The sequence below is a fragment of the Exophiala spinifera genome (assembly GCF_000836115.1).
Source record: "Exophiala spinifera strain CBS 89968 unplaced genomic scaffold supercont1.1, whole genome shotgun sequence".
Lineage (NCBI taxonomy): Eukaryota > Fungi > Ascomycota > Eurotiomycetes > Chaetothyriales > Herpotrichiellaceae > Exophiala > Exophiala spinifera.
Genome location: NW_015622513.1, coordinates 6,041,593 through 6,065,819, shown reverse-complemented (window position 1 = coordinate 6,065,819; position 24,227 = coordinate 6,041,593). Strand labels below are relative to the sequence as shown.

The 24,227-nt window shown below is 50.5% G+C and overlaps 10 protein-coding genes across 10 annotated transcripts; 5 read left to right on the top strand and 5 right to left on the bottom strand.

The window, feature by feature from the left end:
- Positions 1–94: 94 nt before the first annotated feature.
- On the bottom strand, positions 95–905 carry PV08_02226 (uncharacterized protein; the record flags this gene model as incomplete). Its single annotated transcript, XM_016376586.1, has 2 exons — positions 95–124; positions 195–905. 2 exons carry the CDS (start codon positions 903–905, stop codon positions 95–97), a joined length of 741 nt encoding a protein of 246 aa, XP_016241862.1.
- A 1,590-nt stretch (positions 906–2,495) lies between these two features.
- Positions 2,496–4,262, bottom strand: PV08_02225 (uncharacterized protein; the record flags this gene model as incomplete). Its single annotated transcript, XM_016376585.1, has 3 exons — positions 2,496–3,719; positions 3,811–3,999; positions 4,068–4,262. The coding sequence occupies 3 exons, from the start codon at positions 4,260–4,262 to the stop codon at positions 2,496–2,498; spliced, it is 1,608 nt and encodes a 535-aa protein (XP_016241861.1).
- Positions 4,263–4,966: 704 nt separating this feature from the next.
- PV08_02224 (uncharacterized protein) lies at positions 4,967–6,589 on the bottom strand (the record flags this gene model as incomplete). The annotated part of the gene is made up of 1 exon (XM_016376584.1): positions 4,967–6,589. The coding sequence occupies one exon, from the start codon at positions 6,587–6,589 to the stop codon at positions 4,967–4,969; it is 1,623 nt and encodes a 540-aa protein (XP_016241860.1).
- A 1,274-nt stretch (positions 6,590–7,863) lies between these two features.
- Positions 7,864–9,949, top strand: PV08_02223 (uncharacterized protein; the record flags this gene model as incomplete). The annotated part of the gene is made up of 4 exons (XM_016376583.1): positions 7,864–8,805; positions 8,888–9,030; positions 9,101–9,704; positions 9,758–9,949. 4 exons carry the CDS (start codon positions 7,864–7,866, stop codon positions 9,947–9,949), a joined length of 1,881 nt encoding a protein of 626 aa, XP_016241859.1.
- A 505-nt stretch (positions 9,950–10,454) lies between these two features.
- PV08_02222 (uncharacterized protein) lies at positions 10,455–12,449 on the top strand (the record flags this gene model as incomplete). The annotated part of the gene is made up of 2 exons (XM_016376582.1): positions 10,455–12,018; positions 12,076–12,449. The coding sequence occupies 2 exons, from the start codon at positions 10,455–10,457 to the stop codon at positions 12,447–12,449; spliced, it is 1,938 nt and encodes a 645-aa protein (XP_016241858.1).
- Positions 12,450–12,555: 106 nt separating this feature from the next.
- PV08_02221 (uncharacterized protein) lies at positions 12,556–15,525 on the bottom strand (the record flags this gene model as incomplete). The annotated part of the gene is made up of 7 exons (XM_016376581.1): positions 12,556–12,985; positions 13,088–13,221; positions 13,948–14,199; positions 14,277–14,482; positions 14,535–14,914; positions 14,964–15,090; positions 15,141–15,525. The coding sequence occupies 7 exons, from the start codon at positions 15,523–15,525 to the stop codon at positions 12,556–12,558; spliced, it is 1,914 nt and encodes a 637-aa protein (XP_016241857.1).
- A 540-nt stretch (positions 15,526–16,065) lies between these two features.
- PV08_02220 (uncharacterized protein) lies at positions 16,066–17,958 on the top strand (the record flags this gene model as incomplete). Its single annotated transcript, XM_016376580.1, has 1 exon — positions 16,066–17,958. The coding sequence occupies one exon, from the start codon at positions 16,066–16,068 to the stop codon at positions 17,956–17,958; it is 1,893 nt and encodes a 630-aa protein (XP_016241856.1).
- A 103-nt stretch (positions 17,959–18,061) lies between these two features.
- PV08_02219 (uncharacterized protein) lies at positions 18,062–19,618 on the bottom strand (the record flags this gene model as incomplete). The annotated part of the gene is made up of 1 exon (XM_016376579.1): positions 18,062–19,618. The coding sequence occupies one exon, from the start codon at positions 19,616–19,618 to the stop codon at positions 18,062–18,064; it is 1,557 nt and encodes a 518-aa protein (XP_016241855.1).
- An 864-nt stretch (positions 19,619–20,482) lies between these two features.
- Positions 20,483–21,639, top strand: PV08_02218 (uncharacterized protein; the record flags this gene model as incomplete). The annotated part of the gene is made up of 2 exons (XM_016376578.1): positions 20,483–21,145; positions 21,196–21,639. The coding sequence occupies 2 exons, from the start codon at positions 20,483–20,485 to the stop codon at positions 21,637–21,639; spliced, it is 1,107 nt and encodes a 368-aa protein (XP_016241854.1).
- A 1,339-nt stretch (positions 21,640–22,978) lies between these two features.
- Positions 22,979–23,275, top strand: PV08_02217 (uncharacterized protein; the record flags this gene model as incomplete). Its single annotated transcript, XM_016376577.1, has 1 exon — positions 22,979–23,275. The coding sequence occupies one exon, from the start codon at positions 22,979–22,981 to the stop codon at positions 23,273–23,275; it is 297 nt and encodes a 98-aa protein (XP_016241853.1).
- Between the last annotated feature and the right edge of the window lie 952 nt (positions 23,276–24,227).

Genomic DNA, 24,227 nt, shown 5'->3' with positions numbered 1-24,227 from the left:
GTTGAGCTGGTTGAGCTGGTCGAGCTGGTCGAGCTGGTTGAGCTGGTTGAGCTGGTTGAGCTGGTCGAGCTGGTCGATGCGATAGCTGCGGCCATCACGTTGGAATTGGCCCAGCCAGTAGACGCTTGGCTCTTGAGATAGCACCATGCACCTGTCCATGATACTGCATTGCACTGGGCATCGGAGGAGCAAACCGAGATACAAGTTTCAAGGTCTTTAGTCTGCTGGTTCGAGATATCGTAGCCATAGTAATCCCAGCCACAGACAACGTTGAAACTTTTTCCACCAGCCGAATAGGTCGACGTTCCAGTGTTGCCGTTCGCACAAAGGCCAGTGTTAGAGGGAGGGAGCGTAGCAGCAATGATGGCGGGATTGCTGGAGGGCTCATTGATAGTGCTTTTCATGTAGCAATATGGAGCGGCATAGGCGACACCAAGGCAGTCCGCAGTGGTCGAGCAGGTATCCAAACACGAATTCAAGCTCCCGGCGTAGAAGTTGCTTAGGTCTCCACCAACGTGATCAATGCCACACGCAATTGTGAAGCCGTCGTAGACTTGGCCATCTGCACTGGGACATGTTAGGGTAGATGTGGCTGCCTTTACCGCTCCCCAAACACCGTTGATGGTATACACGCCGATACCGCTCTTCATGTAGCAAGCAGTGCCGGAGTAAGAGACATCAACACAGCCGCTGGTTGAGGCACAAGTATCGATACAATCCTCGAATGTTGATGTCCAAGCCAGGCCCATGTCGTTGCCGTTATAATCAATGCCACACTGCACAACGAAGCCATTGTAAGACTGGCCGTCACTGGCGTCGTCGACACAGCTCAAGGACGAAGCAACTGGGACAGCATTAGCCACGCCGAGAAGCGAAGCAACCAACGCAGTTCTGCTGAATAACATTTTGGAGGTCTGAGAAGACTTCAAAACGTGGAACAATAGCTTTTTGGTGACTGTGATTGACCAGCCACAGCGTAGATATGTTGCTCACTTTATAGAGTTACCGGACAGGAAGACTCGTGGAAGAATTTTTCTTGAGATGAATCTAAGAGGGCTCAACCTCGAGGCCGTGGGCCTGGCGCTGGCATAAGTTAGCTTATGCTCGTCCGACAAGCTTTGCAAGCTCAGGACAGAAGGTCTGCAGCAGCGCGATGAAAATAGAGAATGCGGTCGTCATCGCGCCTGGAGTGGACGTTCCGAGAAGCTGGGTCGACCAATTATCGATGCATGGACTGGACACTACAACATGGCTGTGGGCAATCTGGGCTCTAGCAGATGCTCCGGGACTCTGCAACCGGAAGGTAGCCAGAGATCAAGCAGCCGCTTCTGGCAAGTTGAGTCGGAAACCCCTTGCCATTCGCTGAATGCCTCGTGGTTACGGTACGGCTCGCAGATAGGTGCATGGTGCACGTAAACCGGAGAAGCGAGAGTCGCACACTCGCTCTTCAACGGTCTCAGCGCACGGACGGCCGGTTTTATGCGACGAAGAGTGTGGGCAGCTTTCATTTCCCTAGGTGAAAAGATTCCCGTTGGCGATCCGAGCTTTCAAGAGGCAATAGAGATTCTGTTGCATTTTGTCACTGTGTAGACAGTAAACAGGTAATATAGAGCTCGAAGAGTATGGGTCGCCATAGGGGGCTACTTCAGTTATACCTCACCAACCGCTAATCGTTCGGGTGAGGATTCAAGTAAATTAGTATGTGCAGGAGCTACGCACTCTCAAGGTTTCCGTCCTGACGCCTTCATTCAAATCTGGTCAATAAAATAAATGCGTTGGGCTTCAGGAAGCAAAAGTTTCCTCACACTCTTGATTTGTGCGACACTTTGATGAGTGCCCGGTGAACTATGTCCTTTGGCATCGGAATAGTCCGGAGCAGCTAGCCAGACACGCGAACGAGTTCTAGAACGATCAGAGGCCGGATCTGTGCACAAAAGTGATAACAGTCCGTGCTCACCACAGCTGCCACGAGGAAACTTTATTATTGCATTATGGTAGATGCATTCGAGTTCGGGTATGCACTTCCGGGAGCCTCGAACTATCCTCCTCGAGGCTGTTCATGCACTACTGACAGCAGATATTGACTAGGTGTTACTTGCACATTTTACTCACGTAAAGGCACTCCACTCGTCGGCAATCCTTCGCACAATGCAAGAAAGTTCTCAGTTTACCTACCAAAGATCGATTTCGACCTCTTTGCCTTTCTCTCTGCGCGCAACACCAGATCTGGGCGATCAAAGGAAACATTCGATCCAAATGATAAAGTTAGATAAACCCCATGAAAGTCAATCTCCAAAAACTATGTAGATCTCTTCGGCGATGCTCTAACCTTGTGGTGTCTTCCACATTGCCGTTCACCACCTCTCTTCAGATTTGAGATCAATCAGACTTCTCTACCTGGGATACCACCGAGATCGTCTTGTAACGGCGTAGGCTACCATGACCTGACTTACATCTGAAGCCAGCAATCAAGACATCTTGTTGCAGGCAATAGATTACAATCGGCTTTCTGCCGCCTCATCCTTTTCGTCAGCCTTGGTGACAATATCAACTGAAGTCTTCACCACGACGGCTTGACGTGCAGCGGCTGATGTCTGATACTTCCTCCACGTGCGCACTGGGACGTTGTGCTCATACATTTCGTCAATTTCCGCAAACGTTCGGCCGGCAGTCTCGGGCAGGAACAGATAGTAGAAGATCAAGATGCAGACAACACAACCGCCAAAAACTAGATAGGTTTTCGCTCCGAGATTGGCTGCATCCGCAGAGACAAGTTGAGGAACAGCGAAGGTAGTGATAACGGCGGTTGTGTAGGCACACGCCAAAGCGTATGAAGTCGTCATGTTCCGGAGTCTTGCGGTAGGAATTTCTGTGGGAAGAGTAACAGACAAGCAGTAGAACGAGGCGCCCCAGAAGGCGTTGAAGATGAAAGACAGCGCAGCAATACCCAGGGCATAGGTCGACTCATGTGCTTTGAAAGCCAATCCACCGGCAATGAAATCAATGGTCAACAGCACACTCAAGCCCCCGATTGCGATGGTTCGGCGGCCGACTCGATCAACAATCAGTGGTGCAATCAAGGTACCTGCAAGAGTACAGCATGATGCGGCAACCGTCAATTGGAATGGATTGCCGACACCGAGCGCTGTAAGGAAAACTGTAGCGTAGGTTGTCGAGAGAATGACCCCAGAAACCTGGTTGACTGAGTACATAGATCCGGCAACAATAGTACGTTTGATGTTGGCCCTGGTGAACAGGTCAGTTACCTTAACTCCAGATGAGAGTTCTCGTTCTTCGTGCAGGGCGAGCTTCATAACCCGGAGCTCATCGTCGACCAGTATGTCACCAAAAGCACGAATCTTCCTCAGGTTGGCACGAGCTTCTTCTTCGCGACCTTTGCCCAGTAGCCATAGTGGAGACTCCGGAATGCAGATGGTCAGTGGAATCAGAATGGTGGGCATGATTGCTTGAGCTGCGAGAGGGATCCGGAAAGAGGAGCTGCCGGATCGTGTATATGTGGCGTTGCAGACAACGGTCGCGATCACACCGGCTATCAGGTTGAAAATGTTGCTGGACGTCACTGCGAAGCCTCGATACTTGGCGGGGACGATTTCCGAGAGATATAGCAATGAGACTGTCGTCCCGATTGCGATCATGATGGCGTTGAAGAAGCGGCCAACAACAAATGCTCCCAGAACCGGTGCGAAGGTTTGTAAGAACTGACATACGTATGAGCTTCATGGAGGGGTTGACGGGAGAGAAAGATATCAATTGATATCCACAGCAAGGGCAAACGCCAGGAAAACTTACAGTGCCAGCATAAGAGAGCGAGTAAACACCCACTACAACCCACTTCCGGCCAAATCGTGAGGTCAAGGGCGATGCTGCTATAGCACCAAGAATTGCTCCTACTAAAGGCAGGCAAAAGACAAGATCTTGGTTTCTGGCAGTCAAGACAAGGGCCCCTGTGCTGGAATCACCACCTTGGAACTTTTCGACCTGCGATTGTTGAATCAGCATCATTGCAAGGGGCAAGATACCACACTGCAAGATCGGGCAGCTCTTACAAATTGCTCCATGGCGGCAACTGGTGAGATAACCTTGTCATCGAAGCCGAAGAGGATAGACGTGCAGCCAAATGCAACACAAGACAGAATAAGCAAAGGATTCCACACTTTCTCCGACGCCGTCTCAGATGACAAGACAACATTGCGACCATATTCGTCGACATGCTGGATTTCTGGGGATATCTTCTTGTCCATGGTCAAGAATCGCCTTGCGCAGGGAGGATACACAAATATTAATTAACGTCTTTGGAGTTTAAAGAAGCTTATGGTCTGGGAACTCCCACTCCACATGGGTTGATCAGGGGTCTTTATGTATCTCCATGACCGAAGCAACCACTTGGCCAGAGCAGCCTCTCCAAAGTGAAACCACACTCAGGCAGTCGGAATGAGCTCGGCCTAGTATACGGAGCAGGTTTGTGAAAATTGCAAAATATCGCTTGGTGGATGGAGGTGTGAAAGGAAAATGTGGGTGAGCTGGAGCCCCAGATTCCTGGCGATGAGCGAAAAGTGAGCTCCGCATGTACCGAGCAGCATCCGAGATGCTTCCGTGCGCCCAATACAAAGCCAATAATTTGGGGGTTACAGACAGTCCACGCCTCTAGATGAAACTTATTAAGTATTGGTTGACGAGGCCGAGACCCGAGATTCTCAAAATACATGTGCGCCCTGTGTGGGTTTGGTACCCTACCGGGTATTCATGAATGTTGCATGTGGAGTTATTTGCGTGTCCTGGTCTTGAACAGCACAGCCGATTATAGATTCGGGCATGTCCTTTAAAAGAACTCGTCATACAGTCATCGTAGGAGCTAAAGAAAGCAGTTGCAAGATCCGTTCAACAGTCTGAGAGTAGATGACAAGCTGTATTGAAATCTACCGATAAGTATCGCCAGATACCATGTTTATCTCTCAGATACTTCTAATATGGCCTTCCATCTCCCCAAAACATCGAGTCCAACAACATCGCCAATGCTCCCGTATTTTCTTCCCCGTCCATAGTTCGTAAGTGTATAAACGGGACCCAATCTCTCCTTATTGTACGTATCGAACGGCTCCCACCGCAGTTGACCCTGACAAAAGTTAACCACTACGTCTTGTAACTCCTGAACAGCACCGCTGAGTGCCGCTTGGTGCTTTTGTTCGACCAGATCTCCCCCCGCGTTGAATTGTAATAATTCATTGACCGCGTGGCCTGCTTTGCCAAACCCGAGGTCCCAGCCTGGAAATGGCGATGTTGCCTGGAACTCATAAACGTATGTCTTGCTACCGGTGTGGTTGAGGGCCACATGATACGGTGGGATTCTGAATACCAACTCGGCAACAAATTGAGCCCAGGCCGCGAACTGCTTGGTTGGGCTACTCTCGCTCTCCGCAATACTGTAGAGCTCTAGCACCTTTTGTGAAAGAAGAGTGTCTGGATATGTCGTGAGGCCGAGGGTAGAGAGTATAGAGATTATAGTTGTCCGCATGAATTTGTCTGCGTCTGTAGGAGACAATATTGGCGGCGGGCGTAATATGCTTAGAGTAAGGTCTTGTTCGAAAGAACAGGAGCCGATGAGAAACTCTGGAGGGACTTCGATGCTCTTGAGTTCTGCAAGCGTTCGGCCTGCTATCCATTCTCCGTCAATAAGGGGAGTGTACCAGACTCCAACGACATCATGCGTCAGAACATCGGGAGAGACTTTCTGGAGACGCTCCACGGGACTTCCGGCTCCAGGGAATCTCTGAGCGAACGTGTTGAAGATTTTTTGATGCCATTCAAGTCGCATGGCCGCTAGAGCGAGACAAGTACCACTGAACAGCATTGCACGCTTGAACTTTCGATGTGGGAAGAATGTTTGAAAGTGGCAGGAGACAGCACCGGCACTGCCGCCATCGATCGTGACGTTGTCAGCATCTCCTCCAAACCCAGTTATAAACCTTGAAACCCATTCCAGCGCTTGTCTCTGATCGTGAAGTCCGTAATTTCCCACTGCTTCACCGTGCTGTCGATTGAATTCAGTCAGCTCATTCGATGCGAGGAATCCCAGTGGACCATGGCGGTAGTTGATGCTGACCACGATTATGGGCTTTCCAGTGGTCAAGCTGCGGCGAACAAGGTCTGTGGCATCCCATACCTCCCTGCCAGCTATTTGCGCGCTACATGAGCCCACCATGAACCCGCCTCCATGGATGTAAACCAGTACAGGAAGCTTCTGGGTACCTATTATCCCCGCACGCGGTATCGTGAGGTTGAGATTCAAGCAGTTGAACTCGTCTGTCTTAGGCCGATCAAGCTTCACTCCATCCGGGGGCAACGGTCCCGTCCAATACTGGGGAAAGGGAAGGGTTGTTGTCTGGGGGCATGAAGGTCCTGGCTGACGCGCGTCGAAGGGCTCTTTGGGAAGTCGTGGCCGCAATATACTCTGGCGGAAACGGGCAGGGACCTCAGCGTACGGGATACCGCGAAATTGTACGATGTCGTCGCCCCTCGATATACCCACAAGAGTACCAAGTGCAGGATGGACGAATACTTCTGACGCCATGCTCAGACTTTCGAGTAGTCAGAGTATTGATAAAACCCTGCGCCAGCACCACCCTGATCGGACAAGTTCTTTTGTCTTTTCTAGGTGCTGTTGGCGAGATTTCAAAATTGATGGTATCCAGAAGCGTAATGATAGATTTCTACTTCATTTTGCATTGATCAAAGTTGCTTTCGCTGACACCTCGGAATACTTGTAGTGTCTGGCTTGATATTAGCCAGTTCAACAGGCCAGTTCAACAGGCCAGTTCCATTTAGACGCTCTCCCCGGAATAGGTATGCTCGGCTTGTGCTCGGATGGTCAAGAGATCCATCGATTGACCCACTACTTGGACGATTGCACACCTTGTCGAATTTACCCCAGAACCCTCAGTATCTGCTCATTTGCCACATGAGACTAATAGACTGGGGATTTCAGACGAACCACGCGGCATATCCTTCCCGCATATGCGGGTAGAACAACAACGAGATTGTGCCTAGACACGAGCGAGGGACACATCGCAAGCGTTTCCCTCCGTCTACCCACATTCATTTCTCCTGTTCTTCACAGCCGGGTAGTTGAGTATTGCCGTGAGCAGCGTCCAGCTTCGTGTCAACTGCGGTAGAAATCGAAAGTGAGATGGCGACAAAACCGCTGAGGCTACGTGATATTTCTCTGCCGCTTCTTGAGCCCACACAAAAAGCGACAGACTCGTGATTGAAAATGCTGAAGATTTGGTCGCAACAGACTGCAGCATAGGCCGTGCAGATGGTATAACTCAGGAGAGATTCACGCGAGTAGTTGTTTAGTTTGGTTGCCTCCGCGAGCCTTCTGAGCCACCCGATCCCCACATCCGACCACGGCGGGGTTGACCTGGGACGTCTATCAAAGCGGTCTTCTAGCTGAAAATTTCACTTGAGTACGCCTGTCTTAGCCACAACGTCAGGTTACAGCTTGACGCTAACCGTGCCAATATCTAAACGCTTTCAGCAATTTCACAAGGCTTCCTTCGTGTCCAACCCTCTTCAACTGAGAACCCTCGCTTCTCGGCTCCTGGCGCAGTGCATACCAAATATTACGAGGCGTGGTCATGAAGGCACAACAAAAGCTGTGATATGCGTGGTACAGAGCCCTTCCAGATAGTTGGGACGTTGTTAGGATGGCTTTAGGCGAGAGCCGGACAAAGTTCGCATGCGATCAATGTCGCTTTCGTAAGATGAAGGTATATCTGCCTAAGTACTCACCTTTTGCATGAGGCTAATTCATCTTCAGTGCGATGGGAGCCACCCTTGTTCAAGATGTCTGAGAATGAAGTTCGGTTGTTCCTTCGCGCACAACAGGGTTCCGAGGGTAACCCGGGGAAGGCATGCTATGACCTTCTCAAGCCGAACAGACCGCCTAACGTAGTTTGCAGACGAGTGGAACTGCTTCGCGGGACGCAAGACTTTGCGCAAGCTCATACTCTCGATGATGAAGACCTCCAAGAGGCCGGAAGCTCACAAAGAGAGCCACCAACCTTCCGAACATCTTCCAGCGTCTCCCTTTCATCACCTGATGCAGAAGAGTCAATCACAAATCTTCTTTACACAGGTTCGGCCGATACTCAGGGAAATCAGTCAGACGCTAGCCATAGGCCCGGAGATACAGTCATCCTCGATCTGGGCAATGATAGCCTGAACCACGTTGCCGTCACAATCGACCGCGCTCCGGCGTGGGGCCAACCAACGCCAGATTGCTTTCTCTCCTCGGATGTACCAGCAATGGTCCCTCAGCAGTCGCTCGACCATGTAGAGCGACTTAACTCGTACACAGTTGCTGCAACTGCTATTGGCAGTCACACGTCTCCGCAAAGCCCGTTAGGCATTGAAACCAGCCTGCACTCACCGCAATCTACTGTCACATCGAGCAAATGGCCGCTCCAGTATGATGAGAAAGACATCTTGCAATGGCTTGAAGTATTTTTTGAGAGATTGCATGCAACGCTCCCCATTGTCGATAAAGGTCTCTATCGTGACTTCATGCTCCGGAGGCACCACACGGACAAGGATTTCGCTGCCATGATTCTTGGCTTGTGCTCACTCGCCGTGGTTGGACCAGTGTATCGAAAGGAACGAAACTCCATGGCGGCGCGGACATGTCTTGCAAAGGATATGCTGGCTTCGGCCGCGAATCTGAGAACGAGCTATGACTTTGGCGAACAGCAGAATCTCGAGACCACCACAGTCACAAGCTTCTTCATGGTACGTATCATTTCGTTCGGTTATGAGATGGGTGAGACTGATCACCCCATGGTTTGCCGCTCTGTTTGCCATGGGTTTTCAGAGGGCAGCATGGTTGCGATTAAGAGAAGCAGTCGAATGTGGGCGTCTTCTTGGAGTGCATAAGCCTGAAACCTATAAACAATACAGCCCGATTGAAAGAGGGCAAAGGCTCCGCATATTCCTCATACTTTCGGTGACCGAACGGTGAGTCTCGCACGTTGATACATACATGACGCGCCATTGCTTAAAAGCCGAAGCTGATAGGGATGTTTAGTGGCTACGCCCTGCAGAGAAACCACGATATCAGTTTCACGGGTCAAACTTCGGAGAGAATGGCCGATATATACCAAGACGTGCAGAAAATAGAACACAAGTCAGCAGGTGGAATCACAATCCATGATGACAGTGTGCTATCAACAATGCTGGGTCTACAACAGCTTATGAAACTATTTGATTCTGTCGACGAGCAAGTCATCCCCTGCTGGAATAACAGCTGTTCACCATCATTGTCCAACTGTGATAGACTCACCGTTGACCGAGTACAAAGGGTCTTCAAGGCCATCGAAGCTGCCCTTCACTCGCCAGCCGAGGACCGCGTTCTTCGTAATAACCTCAGGCCAGTTAGTTCTAAAGCGAACAACCCAAAGTCCGACTCCCAACCACCATTTCTGACAGACGTGCAATGGGGTGACTGCTATGTCCTCCAGCAATGGCTGCTCATGAGGCTGTGGACGGCTTGTTTGACACACGATGCGCTGTCAGAAAGCTCCTCTTTGACTTTCATGCAACCGTCTTATGCGACAGTGATAGCAGATCGCGTGCTGGACGAGTGTAACCGTGTCGGGGACTTTGTTCTTGAAGTACACGGCAATGGAATGGTACGCAGTAATAGGTGCCTTACGATGCGCCAACATGTTACTGACATCCGCAGATTGAACGTCTCCATGACCTTGCGATGGGTGTACTAATGAGCTTGCAATTTTACGCTGCGACATCGACACAAATCAGTACCCAGAATTCACAAATGGTTCTCGACCGATATCTGGAGCTTCTCTGTCGACTAGGAGGCGATGAGCATCCGTGTACCACTGCGCTGCGACGGGCCTACGAATCAGCACACTGATGGATCAAGACACCATGGAGGGCAGAAGGACAGCAAATCCGTCATCCCACGACAGCCACACTACAGCCACTAGTTAGTTACTTAGTGGCGTGGCATCTAGGTCACACTCCCACATTATTGAGAGGCCGGGTCCGTGAGTGACCGAACGAACTCCAGGGGCCCCACGATGTCCGCAAGGATGTCAAAGTTTGGCCCCAGTCTGCCGAGTCAGCCCGAGCGCGTCCGACGACCTTCCGACCACTGTGCAAATGGACTGGTATCTCGGTGAGCCATCCCGTGTAATTTGTGTTGTATGCTCATGATTGCCAACCTCCAAGCGAGCTCAAATCGCCGGCATTTAGTCTAAACAGACGGGCATTCTACGTTCGTTCGCCATGTTCCAAAACTTCTCCTGCGGCCACTATTCGAAGGTCAGGTGCATTCTCACTCGTTGAAGCAGTGGTCTGTCTGAGTGAGCCAGTTATAAGTCGAATCAGGCACCCGAAGCCTCAGAAAGTAGGCAGTTATGAGCGCTGTCGAACAACCTTCATCTCTGGATGAAAGTGCAATCAGCAATTCTACTCCTTCACCCAACACAGTAGATGACTACGCTAACACAGCGAGTTCAGTAAGAAGCACCGAGTTATCTGATCAGGAATTTGGGACAACTGCAACGTCAAGCGCATTCAGCTCCAGGCCTTCAACGCCGCGTTCAGAAGCTGGCTTCCGCAGATGGCGACCAGGCTTTCATCTCATTGCTCCCCGTGGATGGCTCAATGACCCCTGCGCTCCGGGCTACGATCCCCAAAGAGGAATCTACTCGTTGGGCTTTCAGTGGAATCCTTATGACTACAAATGGGGGAACATGTCTTGGGGGTCTGCATTGTCCCTCGATTTTGTGAACTGGGATGTCTCTGACAGTCCAGCCATGGAGCCTACGAAAACCATGGACCGGTGTGGCGTTTTCACGGGATGCATGCTGCAAAGGGGCCATGCCTCAAACGATACCTCCGAAGCCACCGACAGTGACCGTTCAACCACAGTGGCATTCTACACGTCTGCTCAGAAACTGCCTATAACATACAAGCAACCTTACACCCGTGGAAGCGAGCAGCTTCATCTGGCGATATCTACCGACAACGGCCGTTCATGGATCAGGACAGCAAACAACACCATTCTCTCTGAACCTCCCACAGACCTTGGATCGTCCGTCAGAGGCTGGCGAGACCCTTTCGTGGCACCATGGAAAGCGTTGGACAGAGCCTTGGGCAAAAATGACTCAAAACCTGGATTGTACGGCATCATCTCGGGATCGATACACCAACGATCGCCAACGGTGTTTCTATACGAGCTAGATAAAATGGACATCACTAGATGGGAGTATTTAGGCCCGATGAACGACATCTCTGTCAACTTCTCACCATCGCCTTGGTCAGGAGACTTCGGTGTCAACTGGGAAGTTGCGAACTTTGTCGACTTGGTAGACTCGGATGGCACCGCATACTCAATCTTGATTGTTGGTGTCGAGGGCGTTAGAAACTCCTCTGAAGGCCAAGAACGAAGTGAGCTGATCAAAGAGCATAAACAAATGTGGATGTCTGGCTCGTTAGGTCAACAAGAAGGCGGCGTACGAATGCATTACGATTTTGGCGGATACTTCGATCATGGCTGTTACTACGCCTCCAACGGCTTCCAAGACCCTGTCACTGGCAATTTTGTGACTTTTGGGTGGATCTTTGAAGAAGATCTGTCGTCAGGGCGGGTTGCGCAGCAAGGCTGGAGCGGATGTCTATCCGTTCCACGGGCCATTTCCATGAGATCCCTGCACAATGTCACTGGTGCCCTCAGGAGTAGGATCTGCGATATTGGCTGTGTTGGCTCTTTGGAAGCTAATGGCATTTATAACCTAAAGGTTCTAGGCATTTCACCCGATCCGAGATTGTCCCTGCTGAGAAACCATGAACTTCACACCAGGTCCACAGATCAAGTGGTCTGGTTTGAAGAGGGCATGAAGAGGCAGTGGGAGTTTGAAGGAAGCTTTGGGGTTGAGGAGTCTGCCATCGTCGGGATGGAGATCGCTCATGACGAAGGTAAGGATGAGTATAGAACCCGCCAACATTGTGCCACAGACACTGATGTGAGTGCAGACTTTGCAACTTTTACCTCAATTCTCTTCTCTCCCGTCGAGGAGATCGTAACAATAGACCGAGGTCGATCTACAACAGATCCCGGAATCAACACGTCCCCAGAAAGAGCGAAGCATACGCTTTTCTCCTTCGCCAATGGAACATCGGAAACCTTGGACCTACACGTCTTCTTCGACGCCAGTGTGCTCGAGGTCTTCGTCAACAGCAGGACGGCGATCGCCACTAGAATCTATCCACAGGGTGGAAAGTGTTTCGGAGTACGCTGGGTGCTGCGGCATTCTGGAGCAAGCGACATCATGAGTGAGCGGCGTCCACCAACGATTCAAGGGACATTTTGGTCGCTGAGAGAGTCTGTGCGGTTCTGCAAGAGTTGAGAACCTTTCACCCTGTCCTGCATGGCGGGATAGACGAACTGGAGTAGGTGTGTCGGTAATTTTAGATTCTTGCGGACTCCAGTAATTAACACCGATAGACCGATGGCTACCGTCCAGACACAGTTTTGTTTTGCTCCCATGCTGTCCTTGCCAGGCCGTAGTAGACGCTATCAACCCACTCGCCGCCAACTTCCCATGTCTTCTCCTTGAATCCGGTCTTCACAAATCCCATACTCTCGAGAACCGATACACTCCGACGATTTCGTGGATCTATGTCGGCCGTGATCTCCACCAAGCCTCGATCCACGAATAGATACTCCAATATCCCAAGCATAGCTTCTCGTGCAAATCCCTTCCCCCAGCTTTGTCGTGAAAGAAGGAAACCAATTTCGCTGTCTTGCCAGACTCCGATCTTGCCAATGGCATGACTGGTAGGTAGAGCAATCACAAAGTCCGTGACGCCGTTCTGAGGCGACGATATCATCTTCGATAGCCACTCGACAGTTTCTGTCTTTGAAGGGTGTGGAGTAGTGCTCCTACAGCATACCAGTGAGCCTCGGTCACAGTCAAGACCATCCACACCCGCCCTCGTAGACATCTTGACTAAACGAGGATAGGCGCGATTAGAACTAACATACCAGTACCTCATGACCTCCGGATTCGAAAACGCCTCGTGCAAGGAGTCGACGTCATTTTCTCGGGCCGCGCGCAAGAGGAGACGCGGTGTCGCAATCTCTACTTGCCCGTCGCCGAGGACGGTGACCTTGGATGCCTGTGTCATCGCATGTGAAGCCAGGCCTGATGTTGAGATAAAGACAGCTGACAGCAATTGCGTCTACTACACTCGTTGGAATTTTCTTAGAGGCAGAAGCCAGAAATTCAAATTCAGTGTCTGATCGATTGCCAAGGTAATTTTATTTTTACGTAGAGTGCACTTGTAATGCAACCTTGTGCTCACTCCCCAGACTGTACGAGCGGACTATTTATGCTCGGCCCCCGTTGTAGTGGGGACAGCCTCGGCCCTCCATGCAGCAGCAAAATGATGCCTACTGAGCTGTGCTGCTTACTATATTTCGTACTTGGATTTCCAGAGAAGCATATTACAATCAAGACATGGGAAGAATGGTCGTCAAAACTGATGGTGGAACCTCATTCCTAATTCTCAGAAGGCCTACTGCCCACCATTGATATGAGGAACCAGGGTTCATCGGCCAAATTTTGCGACAGAGGGCGCCCTCTGTCGATGGATTGCATGGTCGATACTAGATGGTGGCCCATCATTAAAACAGATAGAAATCGATTTCTGCATGGGCCGATATCTTGACACTTGTATGCTTCTTGGAGATACCTGTAGCCTTGCCGCATCATCGGGGCTGCCTTCACCATTGGTCAAGGCAACCGAGTCCGATCAATACATATGCTTTGTCTCGGATGAGGATGATGAATCCCTCTGACACTCTATGATACTCAACAGCCCACGACACTCCCAAATTTTCACAATCCTAAGCCCAGACGCTCGGACAATCTGGTCGAAATCTTCCGGACTCCTTTCTTTTCCTTCGGTCATTGTCATCATGTTGAGATCCATGGCGAGTGCGGTATTCATAGCACGACCGTAATTAGCCAGGAGCGGTTGAGGAGCTGCGCGAACCTTGTCACTGCCCAGCGTACTGACCATCAAGATCTCAGCAATGAGTAACGAGGAGCTCGAGGTCATCGATTCACGGATGTTGGACAGTATAGCAGCTGCCTGTTCATCCGGCCAGTCATGCCTGGCAAGATTACTTGTTAGGACAGTTCCAATATTCTTCAGCAGTCTCAACGTACAGGATGTGTCGTAGCCAGTATATATCTGCCGTAGACAGGATTTCTTTGAAAGAAGTCATGAGCCATCAATTTTGCTGTACCCAAGGCGATCGCATCGGGACATTTGTCTTTCCATACGCTGACTGCGTGTTCTATGACAGGTGCCTTGTCTTGAACCACGATGTTGAATTTTGGATGCACGGAATGCAGTCGCATACAGAACATTCCTGGACAAGGGTCAATCTATCGAAAGGCACATCTCGGGTTGTTCGATCTCACCGATTCCACCTCCCACATCAACGATGGTGGCTTTGTCAGCCAAATCAAGCCACGGGTAGCCTTCGATGCAACACTGGTCGTGAGTCTGGCCCAGTCCCCCCATTGCAACGTTGAACAACGCTTTCTCAGGACGAGCTATCACAACATCATTCGAGCTCACATGTTCACTCCCCACGTAGTATTGTTGATACTGCTCGGGGTTTGGAAAACGCCAGTCCACGTCACGCTCCGGTAGCATTTGGTGTAGCCATTCAAAGAAAGGCAACTTTGTTCTTGCTGCCAGCTGAAATGCGTTCGGGCTTGGCCTGTCTGCAGCGTGTTTTGAAGCTTTGGACAGAGCGTTTGGAAGGAAGTCGCTGGCTGCGTATTGAATCTGGCCTCTACATAAGATCAACATTCGCCCTGATATCAAAATATCTATTTTTGTACCTTGTGACAATCAAAGCCCGGAATTCGATATCATTTGCCAAAACTTGCGATATGTGGTTGTTCACAAAATGATCGTCCTTGACCTCTGCAAAGATATGATTCGAAACCAACACCCGCATGATTCTACCTACAACTCATAAGCTTCGGCTCCTAATCGAGGAACCTCTGGGACAGTACGCAGTTTTTCATCTTGGATACCGGTTATTCGGGCAAGCTCGCTGCTGCAGAGTCCTTCTGGGCCAGATTCCGCGAGTTTTGCAGCAATATCATTCTCTGCAGCAATATGCAATGCTCTAGATTGCAAATAAGACATAGAGAAGTCCAGCAGGACGTTATATGGATCAACGATCAGGCTCTCCAACGAGCCCACCGCCGAGCGTATGACTTTGACGGCGTCGTATTGCGTGCGTGATTGTAAGCCAGTAATATGGGGTGTTCCATGGCCGTCGATCTCTTCTCGATTAACCCTATCTCGGTCATCAATCAGGGTTTCAACAGCTGTTGAAAGCAATCTAAGAATTCTTCGAAGCTCATTCACAGAGCTAGGAGATGGTGCCGCCATACGTCCTTGGAAACCTCATGAGCCCGAAATAGATCTTGCATTAATGGAAACAGGTTCAATATCAGGTTAAGAACCAGGAAAGAGAAGCAGCAATGACCAGAAGAAGCACTTCCATGATGTATCGGTTCATAGATCGACCCCGCGGCGTCCAGGCATGTTACATTTACAGCCAAGAAGCATAGAGAACGAGGCTAGATCGGGCCAGAATGCCATATCAGGGAGCCAAGCAAACTCAGTGCATGATGGTATCTAGATCTAAAAAAAAGTCAAACTGGTAATCCTGCCAATTTGGCAAAGATCGGGTACTTGCCGTGATTTAAATCCAGTCCTCTTGTCGTAAGTGGATAGACACAGGTTGCATAGAGTTTTCGGAAAGTGTCCGGCTGGTCGGCGAGTGTCCGGTCTGATGGCGAGGCAGTGCTTTTTAGTCAAATGATTTCAAATACCAGATTTGCCATGGTAGACCTGGCCGCCAGTAAACAAAAAGTCCAGGTGAGCGACTAGAGGCCGCGGGTGATTGATCCAAGAAACATAGCAGAAATGTCAACCAAGACCACGAAGCGTGTGGTGGTTGTGGGAGCTGGGCCATGCGGTCTGGTCGCATTGAAGGAGATGCTTGAACAGGGTCACGATGCCACGATCTACGAGCGAACAGACAGGTTAGGGGGTGTTTTCGCCAGTGCTGCAGCATACCCGAATCTTCACCTCACCATCACAAATTGGGCAATGGCGTTCTCTGACTTTCCCGATCCTTCAAGGCTGCAGTATCCAACGGCGGAAGAGTATCTTAGATATTTGCAAGCCTATACAGACCACTTCGACCTCGAGCGTCACATTCAATACCGGGCTAGTGTCGCTGCTGCAAAGTTGAGTCCCGAAGGCTCATGGTCTCTGCATGTCCAGCGATCATCCGATGAAGGAGTGACCGACGTCAGCATCGAAGTAGATGCTCTGATCGTGGCCACAGGTGCTAGTCAATGTCCGAAGCCAATACCTCCTGAACTCGGTGGATTCAATGGTCGTATGATCCACTCGTTCCAGTACGGCGAAGAGTTTAAAAGGTCTGTCGCAAACAAGTTGCAGAGGGTCCTGGTGGTCGGGGGAGGAGAAAGTGGTGCGGATATTGCAGCCGAACTAGGTGAGGTATCTCCCAATGTGAGCGTTTGGCTGCGACGGCCACTCTGTGTTGGTCCACGTTACCTCAACAACCGTAATGAATTGGAACAGATTCGAAGGAACCAGACGACCGACTTTCCTGCCAACGGATTTCTCGAGGCAGCAACAACGTCGAGGATGAGTGCAGGGCAGAATGTGTTCATGTATGGTCTTTTCCGAAGACTCTTATGGCATGCTCCGGTACTTAACAACACCTTGTCGCGCATGTGCTTGGACTCCACCAAATCAGCCTTCATCCGTAATGATCAAGCGACGTATGTCACCAAGAACCAGCGTATGTGTGAAGCATTACACGACGGAAAAATTGGAGTGATAGTCAGTCGCAACATTTCGTCGGCAGGGAGATATTGTACCTTTGAAATGCACGATGGCACAACGGAGACCAGAGAGTTTGATGCGATAGTACTTTGTACTGGGTACGGAGTACAATTCCCCTGGATTCGGCTCTCGGAGGAGTTCTGCTTTTCATTCAACCCGCGGTCATGGTTTCTGCATTGCTTTCCACCAAAACTGGGTCACTGTCTCTTCTTCGTGGGCTATACGAGACCTCATCAAGGTGGCATTCCGGTGATGGCAGAGATCCTGAGCCGCTATATCGCTCTGCTGCTTACCGGGGACAGGAGACTTCCCATCGACTACAGGGCTCGAGCACAAATCGACGCAAGAGCCGAGCGCGAATACTATTTCTTGAGCCCTGACCTCAACACGTTGGTGGACTATAATGCCTTCCTGGAAAGTGTGGCTCGCCGCATTGGCTGCGAGCCCAAGCTACCTTGGATTGTTCTCATTCTCTTCAACATTCATATGGCAAGCATTGTCCTGTGTACTGTGTCGATCTGCGCGTTTGAAAACTCGTTCCTGAGTATCCCACACAGTGTTCTCTTGTGGGCTTTGTCGGCGGTCGGATTCTTCTTGTTCGACAATGGAGTATTGCTCAAATGGTGGTTTTACCCACATTGGGCAGTATGGTACCGGCAGCAAGGACCCGGGGCCAGTCCACAATTGGTGAAACAAATGCTCGCGCGTGTGAATCTCTGGAATTCAACGGCAATAACCCGAGGGTTCTTTCTTCTCGTCCTCTGGTCAGTGCCAGCATACTATGTGCAAAGGCTGACCACCATCATGGTACTCGCCGTAAAGGCAATCGTGGCAGCAGTGGGTATCCAGGTGCACCCGTACTGGGCAACTCAATGGCTTCCGAAGCTGTACTCTTTGCACGATTGTCCGATGCATTTGTCAGATACCTTCCTGCCATGACGACAAGGTGGCTAAAGACAAAACAACCCGTGGCGGCGAATCGTGTTCTGAAGGGAGGCCGAAAACAAAGCTAGATGATTGCAGTCGGCCAATGCTGTGACATTCACAAGAAAGACATTTCTCGAACCAGGCTCGACTTGACCCAACCCCTGGCGAAGCTTCTACCAGTCCACAAGATAACAGTCACCCACCAGACTCTTCCCACAATTGGATCGTACCACATCCGCCCAGGCGTGCCTCTAAGTTGTCTTCTTTTCTTGACAGCGCGAACCACGGCACCCTCTATTACAACCGCAATCCCGTTCAAAGTAAAGAACTTCGCTTCACCGGTAGCCATCACCCAATCCCCAGCCAGTACTCCCCGGACGGCAAAACTGTGGACGAATGCACTGCTCAGGAAGGCCCCAATAACCTTACCAGCATCTGCTGACTGCTGGACACTTTTCCCTGACAATTTCCGTTCGATCCACTCCCCTGGCCAGACACCATATACCAGGAACAGTCTAGCAAACAGCCTATGCCAGCCAAAGCTCCAAAACTTGCGGACACTGGTAACATCCCATGGTCTCGTCGTGTACAGAGGTGGGAAAAAGGCCACTGGATTGGGTCGCAGTGGGTGCAATATGATGGCGAAGAGGGAATGTCCAAAAGAAAAGGCAGCCATCAAGAAAGCCCCAAGCGCACCAGTGAGTAGTAGCTGCACCACGATAGGAAGACGATCGTCAAATAGATTGTAAGCAGAATACGCTTCCCAGGAATCATCCTGAATGGGTAGAAGATAACGAGAGTAAATGGATCTGATGGTAACCCAGCTCACCAGCAGAACAGGAGAGACATGGACGAGAATGCTGTGAATGCGGTTCGATACAGTGGGAAGCCATGTCTTCCTGGTATGCCTGATGTCTGCGGTCGTCCAGGTGAAGCCAACACCTCGCATTGAGAGTTCAAGTTCAAGGGCCCATGCAGCACGATCCGGGAGAGTTGTAGGCCAGCCGGTCTCGGATGAAGCCGTCTCGTAGACAGGAACAGGAGCTGGTCCGGAGATTGAATTCCGTAAAACACGCATCGTGGAATCGGTCAGGACCTTGCCTCTCTGTCGTGACCTGCGATCACTCAAGACGGAAGCACCAGCATCGTCCAGGTTGTTTCCAGCGGGTACTAGGGATTTCGCACCAGGCTGAAAGGGGTCGTCTATTCCTCCATTTGTCCATTCCTTGTCCCACTCTTTCTTCTCTAGCTCTTTTTGTACCAGCCTCGGTCTGTGTTGGTATCTTACTCTGCGTGGTATGTGATCGAAAAGGTAGGGACTGATGAAAAAGGCATCGAGGACGCGGCATCCGCCATATAGGCCCACAAGGCCGAGCTGGTAGGTAAGTCCAATGCTTTGAGGCACATAGTAGACAAGGGGAAGGCGGAAAAAAAGGATCCCTGCGGTAAGCGCGAGTATGTTGCGAAGCACTTTGACAAGCGGTCGCTCAACGAAGGGAGGAGGCGAAGGGGCGAGGAGAAGAAGAGCAAGGTAGTAGAGAAGTGGTGGAAGAAGCGCAGCGAGGAAAGTAAGCGGTCTGCTGCCCGGGATGGGATGAAGCCCTTCACGAGGAGTCGTCTCATACAGGGTGTCCTTCAGTCTGCCCAATCCCTGCCACCACGCCGCAGTCATGTTTGCTTCAGAAGATGGTCGTAGAGCATCGCCTCATGTGGAAAGGCACGATAGAAGTGGGAGCGTCTTGTGAGGAATACTGCAACTACCTTCTGGCAGACCCGTCTCACCACGCTGATATTCGCATCATGGATGACCCTGCTGGAACGAGGACGATCAGCTATTTACTGACGGGGGACGACACGAGATGCCTGTCGAAGAACGATGATTTGCTAGTGACGGTATTCATCATCGGCGGCGGGAGATGCGAAGTGCGAAGGTAGTGAGATTTGCAGTGGGACGAGAGTGATAGAAGTGAGCGCGAGATTGTGAGTGTTTGAACTTTGATGCCTTTGGTGCGCGTCACGTGTCGCACTCCGTCTCGCCCACGCAAGACTCGCTCTCCGTTCGAGTTTCATTGATGCAATGTCATCTCAACTAATGGCGAGTGTCTGCTGCTTCGGTGCAGTATGGGTTTGTTATCTTGTCGCCGACTCGGCCTTGCACAGCCTCCCGATCTACGTGAGTGAACTTTACAACATGGCAGGGATTGACTCCATCGACTTCCATCCTCTCACCAACCACCGACGAGCAGCCGATAAGAGGGAACTCGCTTATGCAACAGAAGCCTGCAATCGAAGCTCTGGAAGACGGCTGAAGTTGATAAGGCGGGCGCCAGTTATCAACTCGGCAAGGCAAACCCGTTCCGTGTGGTTGCTTTTTCCTGTGGACGATCAGGTGCAGTTTACTTCATTACCTTTTGACCTCGTCTCGACCTCGTTTCCATATAACCGCCTCGATCACTAGGAAGGGAAAGCTTTCTGGCAATTATGCACAGCTTCTGTCCGCCATTGCCATGTGTTCTTCACGCCAGTTCCTCATGAAATGGCCGTCCCTGCGATAACGCAACGAGAATCCATCACCCACTATGCGGTCGCGATCAAGAAACAGTCGTTCGACGGCCGATATGATTCTTCTTCGGTTATCGTCACCATCTGCGTGGCTCTTGCCCTCTACAATTGTCTGGAAATGGTGCTGTTGATCTTGACAACCTTCAAAAGGTGGAGAGGCTTATACTTTTGGAGCCTGAGTCTCTGCAACTTTGGCGTCTTTGCCTATACCATCGGCGTGATGCTGGGTTACTTCGAACTCTGTGTCTTGTGGCTAAGTAAAACCTGGCTTGATGTGGGATGGGTGTGCATGATTGTCTGCCAGTCTCTCGTGCTGTACTCGCGGCTGGGCTTGATCGTTGATAGTGCTAAAATATTGACGGGCGTCAAATGGATGATCGTGGTCAGCAGTTTCGTTTTCCTCGTGCCGACTATTGTCTTGGACTTTGGTTCTACATATTCCAAGTACCCGTCATACTCGGAGGCATATTTCTACATGGAACACATCCAGATGACGGGCATCACCATACAGGAATTGTCCATTTCCAGCCTCTACCTGTGGAAAACTTCCAATTTGCTGAAAGTCATCTCCAAAGCCAATTCACGCAGTTTGGTCTGGCAGCTTTTCACCATCAACGTCGTCATTATTGGCATGGATGTGAGTTCACCCTCCCTCTTTGATGCGATTACTGACATGTTCGCACTTAGATTGCACTGATCGTTCTGGAATACAAGCATCTCCAGCTTTACCAAGAAAGCATCAAGGCCTTCGTCTACAGTGTCAAGCTAAAGCTTGAATTGAATATCCTATCCAAGCTGGTAGACCTGGTCAACCACGATTCAATCAGCAGGTCCATGACACTGGACGTGATCCTTCCAACCACGTTGTCAGGACAGGCAGAGTCAGAGATACGCGGAGAAGTAATAGATTCTCGAGAGTTTACCAGCTCGGCATCAACCGGTGAGAAGGGTGGCCCAAAACATCGTCCAAGCAACTGGGTGAATAGTCGCGATTTTGGCGATCAATTGTTCCAAAAGCCTACCGACGGCGAACCAACCTTGAGGGTTCTGTCGCATGATCCAAACTGGAGGTCAACTAATAGGAGGAAGTCCGATGACTTGTATGCGGAAGCTCTTCGTACGATGACCTGAATCTTCAGCTATATCGGCCGCTTGCGTCTACACAGACCATGAATGCTATCTTTCTGTCAAGATCAACCCGTATGACTTCAGTCCCTTACACGTAGCCATCAGTGGTTGCTTCAATCCGTCATGTATCCACCCTGGCGACCGTCGTGGAGAGTTCGCGTCGCTGGCAGCTCACATTGACAACAGATAAAGGCGGTTGTTCCGAGGTATGACCATGACAGAATGCGATAAGTATATTATATAGGAACGGAGTACCTTGGGTATATACCTTCAAAGCCTTTTGTGTCAACCAATCGTACGTCGAGACCCATGAAAAACTACGGATCGTTCTTGCGGCCAGCCGGTCGAACTTCTGTCCCTCTCAACAGCTCATACTTGCTTGACAATGATTTTCTTCGCGCTCAATATGTCGAGTCCCACTCAAGGCCCTCCTGCCAGGTCTCCGCTTCGCTACATCCAAACGTCTCTCCTCTGGTCCCTGCAGCTTCGCTTCGGCGTGGCTTGTGTGTCACTATTCATGGTCAAACGACTCCTCATCGGACTTGCGCGCTGCAATGAGAGTCTGATATCGTTGTCCTGCACTTCACCTGAGGATATTCCTTAAGCTTCGTGGGCAATACCGTTCGGTGGAGCAGTCTGTTTGTCCATTCGACCCGCATTCCCTCGGGTTGTGCCGTTGGATCAATATGAGGATATGGTCAGCTCGTGCTGGTATCTCGAAATTCCATACGACGCCAAAGACCATCTTGGCGTTTTTATAGTGTTCCGAGTTCTCGGAAATCCAATCGTGTATGCGTGGATGGCTCATCATGGAAATGACGAAGTATATCGTTAGCGATGCATGGGTATATATATTCGACACGTCTTGGATGATATCAAGATACTTCCTTTCACGAGTGACCGCGAGCAATTGAGGCCGAAAGATTCGATCAAAAGTCCTTCGATATTTCCAATATGAAGCTCAACGGGTTCTTTGCGGTTGTAGCATTCGGTGCTTCAGCTGCCAGTCATAGTGCTGGGCCCGTTCGGTGCTACACGACGTTCAACGGCACCGTCGGCTCCGAGCAACAAATATCTAGCACCACAGTCAGGTCCCTCAACGCTTCAGATGCGGGCCAAGGTGTTGCCGTCGATGCCACCCATTTTATTCCATTGATAACTTCTCCGTAACCAAGCATAATAAGACAACTGGACTAGCCGTCATGCAATGGTATGGAGGATCTGATGGTCCCATCATCCATCTGGATGGGGGCGTGGTCATCAATGGTACGCTATATGCGCCGCATTCCAATTATCCCCACTCGCCAGAAACATCCTCGTTCGAGGATGGAATGTGACCACCATGGAGCATATCCGAAGCTACTCCTTCGGGGTTACCCAAGGAAGCCTGGCATGGATGGACCAAGACAGCACAGGAACATGGTACGGAACCTTTGCCAACTATGACCAGGTGCAAGAAGGGCAGACGCAACCGTATGGGCTCAGTATGAACACACAGCTCGTGCAATTCTCCCCTGGATTAGAATCTTCGTTCGAGTATATCTCACAATCATGGATATTCCAACAGGAGTTTGTCTCTGAGAATTTCGCGCCAATGTCGAACTCGGGTGGCAGCTTTGGTCCTGACGGCTTGCTATAAGTTACTGGCCATGGTGCAAGTGCTGCATTCACTGTGAAAATCCCATCTTCAGGGAGTGTCCTCATTTGGGATGCAACAATAGACTTACCAGATATTGCGGGACAAGGAATAGCCTGGGACCGAAGTAAGAGCCCAAAGCAAGGAGGCGATGGAACATTATATGGCATCAGCAGAGAGAACAAACAGGTTGTGGAGATGAGCATTCCTTTGCAGACCTGCCAAACCAGAAACAATCTGCCCGTAGGAAATGTTCTCGGGCCAGGGAGCTTCATTGACCCTGATGCAGAATAAGCCTTGCCGAGCCCGTTATCAAGTCAGTGCCTTAAAGGGTTGTATATAGGATCCATCTGATAAGCTTGAATTTTCGTATGGCTGATTTCTCTCGAGCATGCAAAGGATGCAGAGCCTGAATACCTCAGGTACGTACGAGTACCAAAGAGCATTGTAAGTCAGTGAAACAGCCGGAGAGAAGTATCTCCGATCCATAACGCACACTGGCGTGGAATAGGTCAATACCCTTGCTGCTTTTGGACTGTAAATTATGGCCCAAAACCGGCGATGGATTTCCAATGACTGAGTTCTTCACACAACCAAGTCAAGGATACAAAGCCGGCATGCAGTTTCTGGATCTCTCATCATCGACATCTGTGTCCCTTTCCGACACAAGATTTGCTCGTCATGCCCGTCCCTAGCCTCCTTTCACGTACTGGCGATCAAACCGATGGATCGAGCTGGCTGGCCTAGGTACTGAGCCTGAAGCCGATATCGGTACCCGCTCATCAACCACTGGGGCTGTTTGTGCCCGCTCGATTCGTAACCGAAGCTGAAGGCGGAAAATTACCAGAAATATCCACCGCTGTCAGACAACCATGTACCAGGCTGTCACGATACGGTATTCGCCCTAAGAATGAATCGATGTCTACTGTAAGCTCAAGTAGACTCGGGCTGGGCG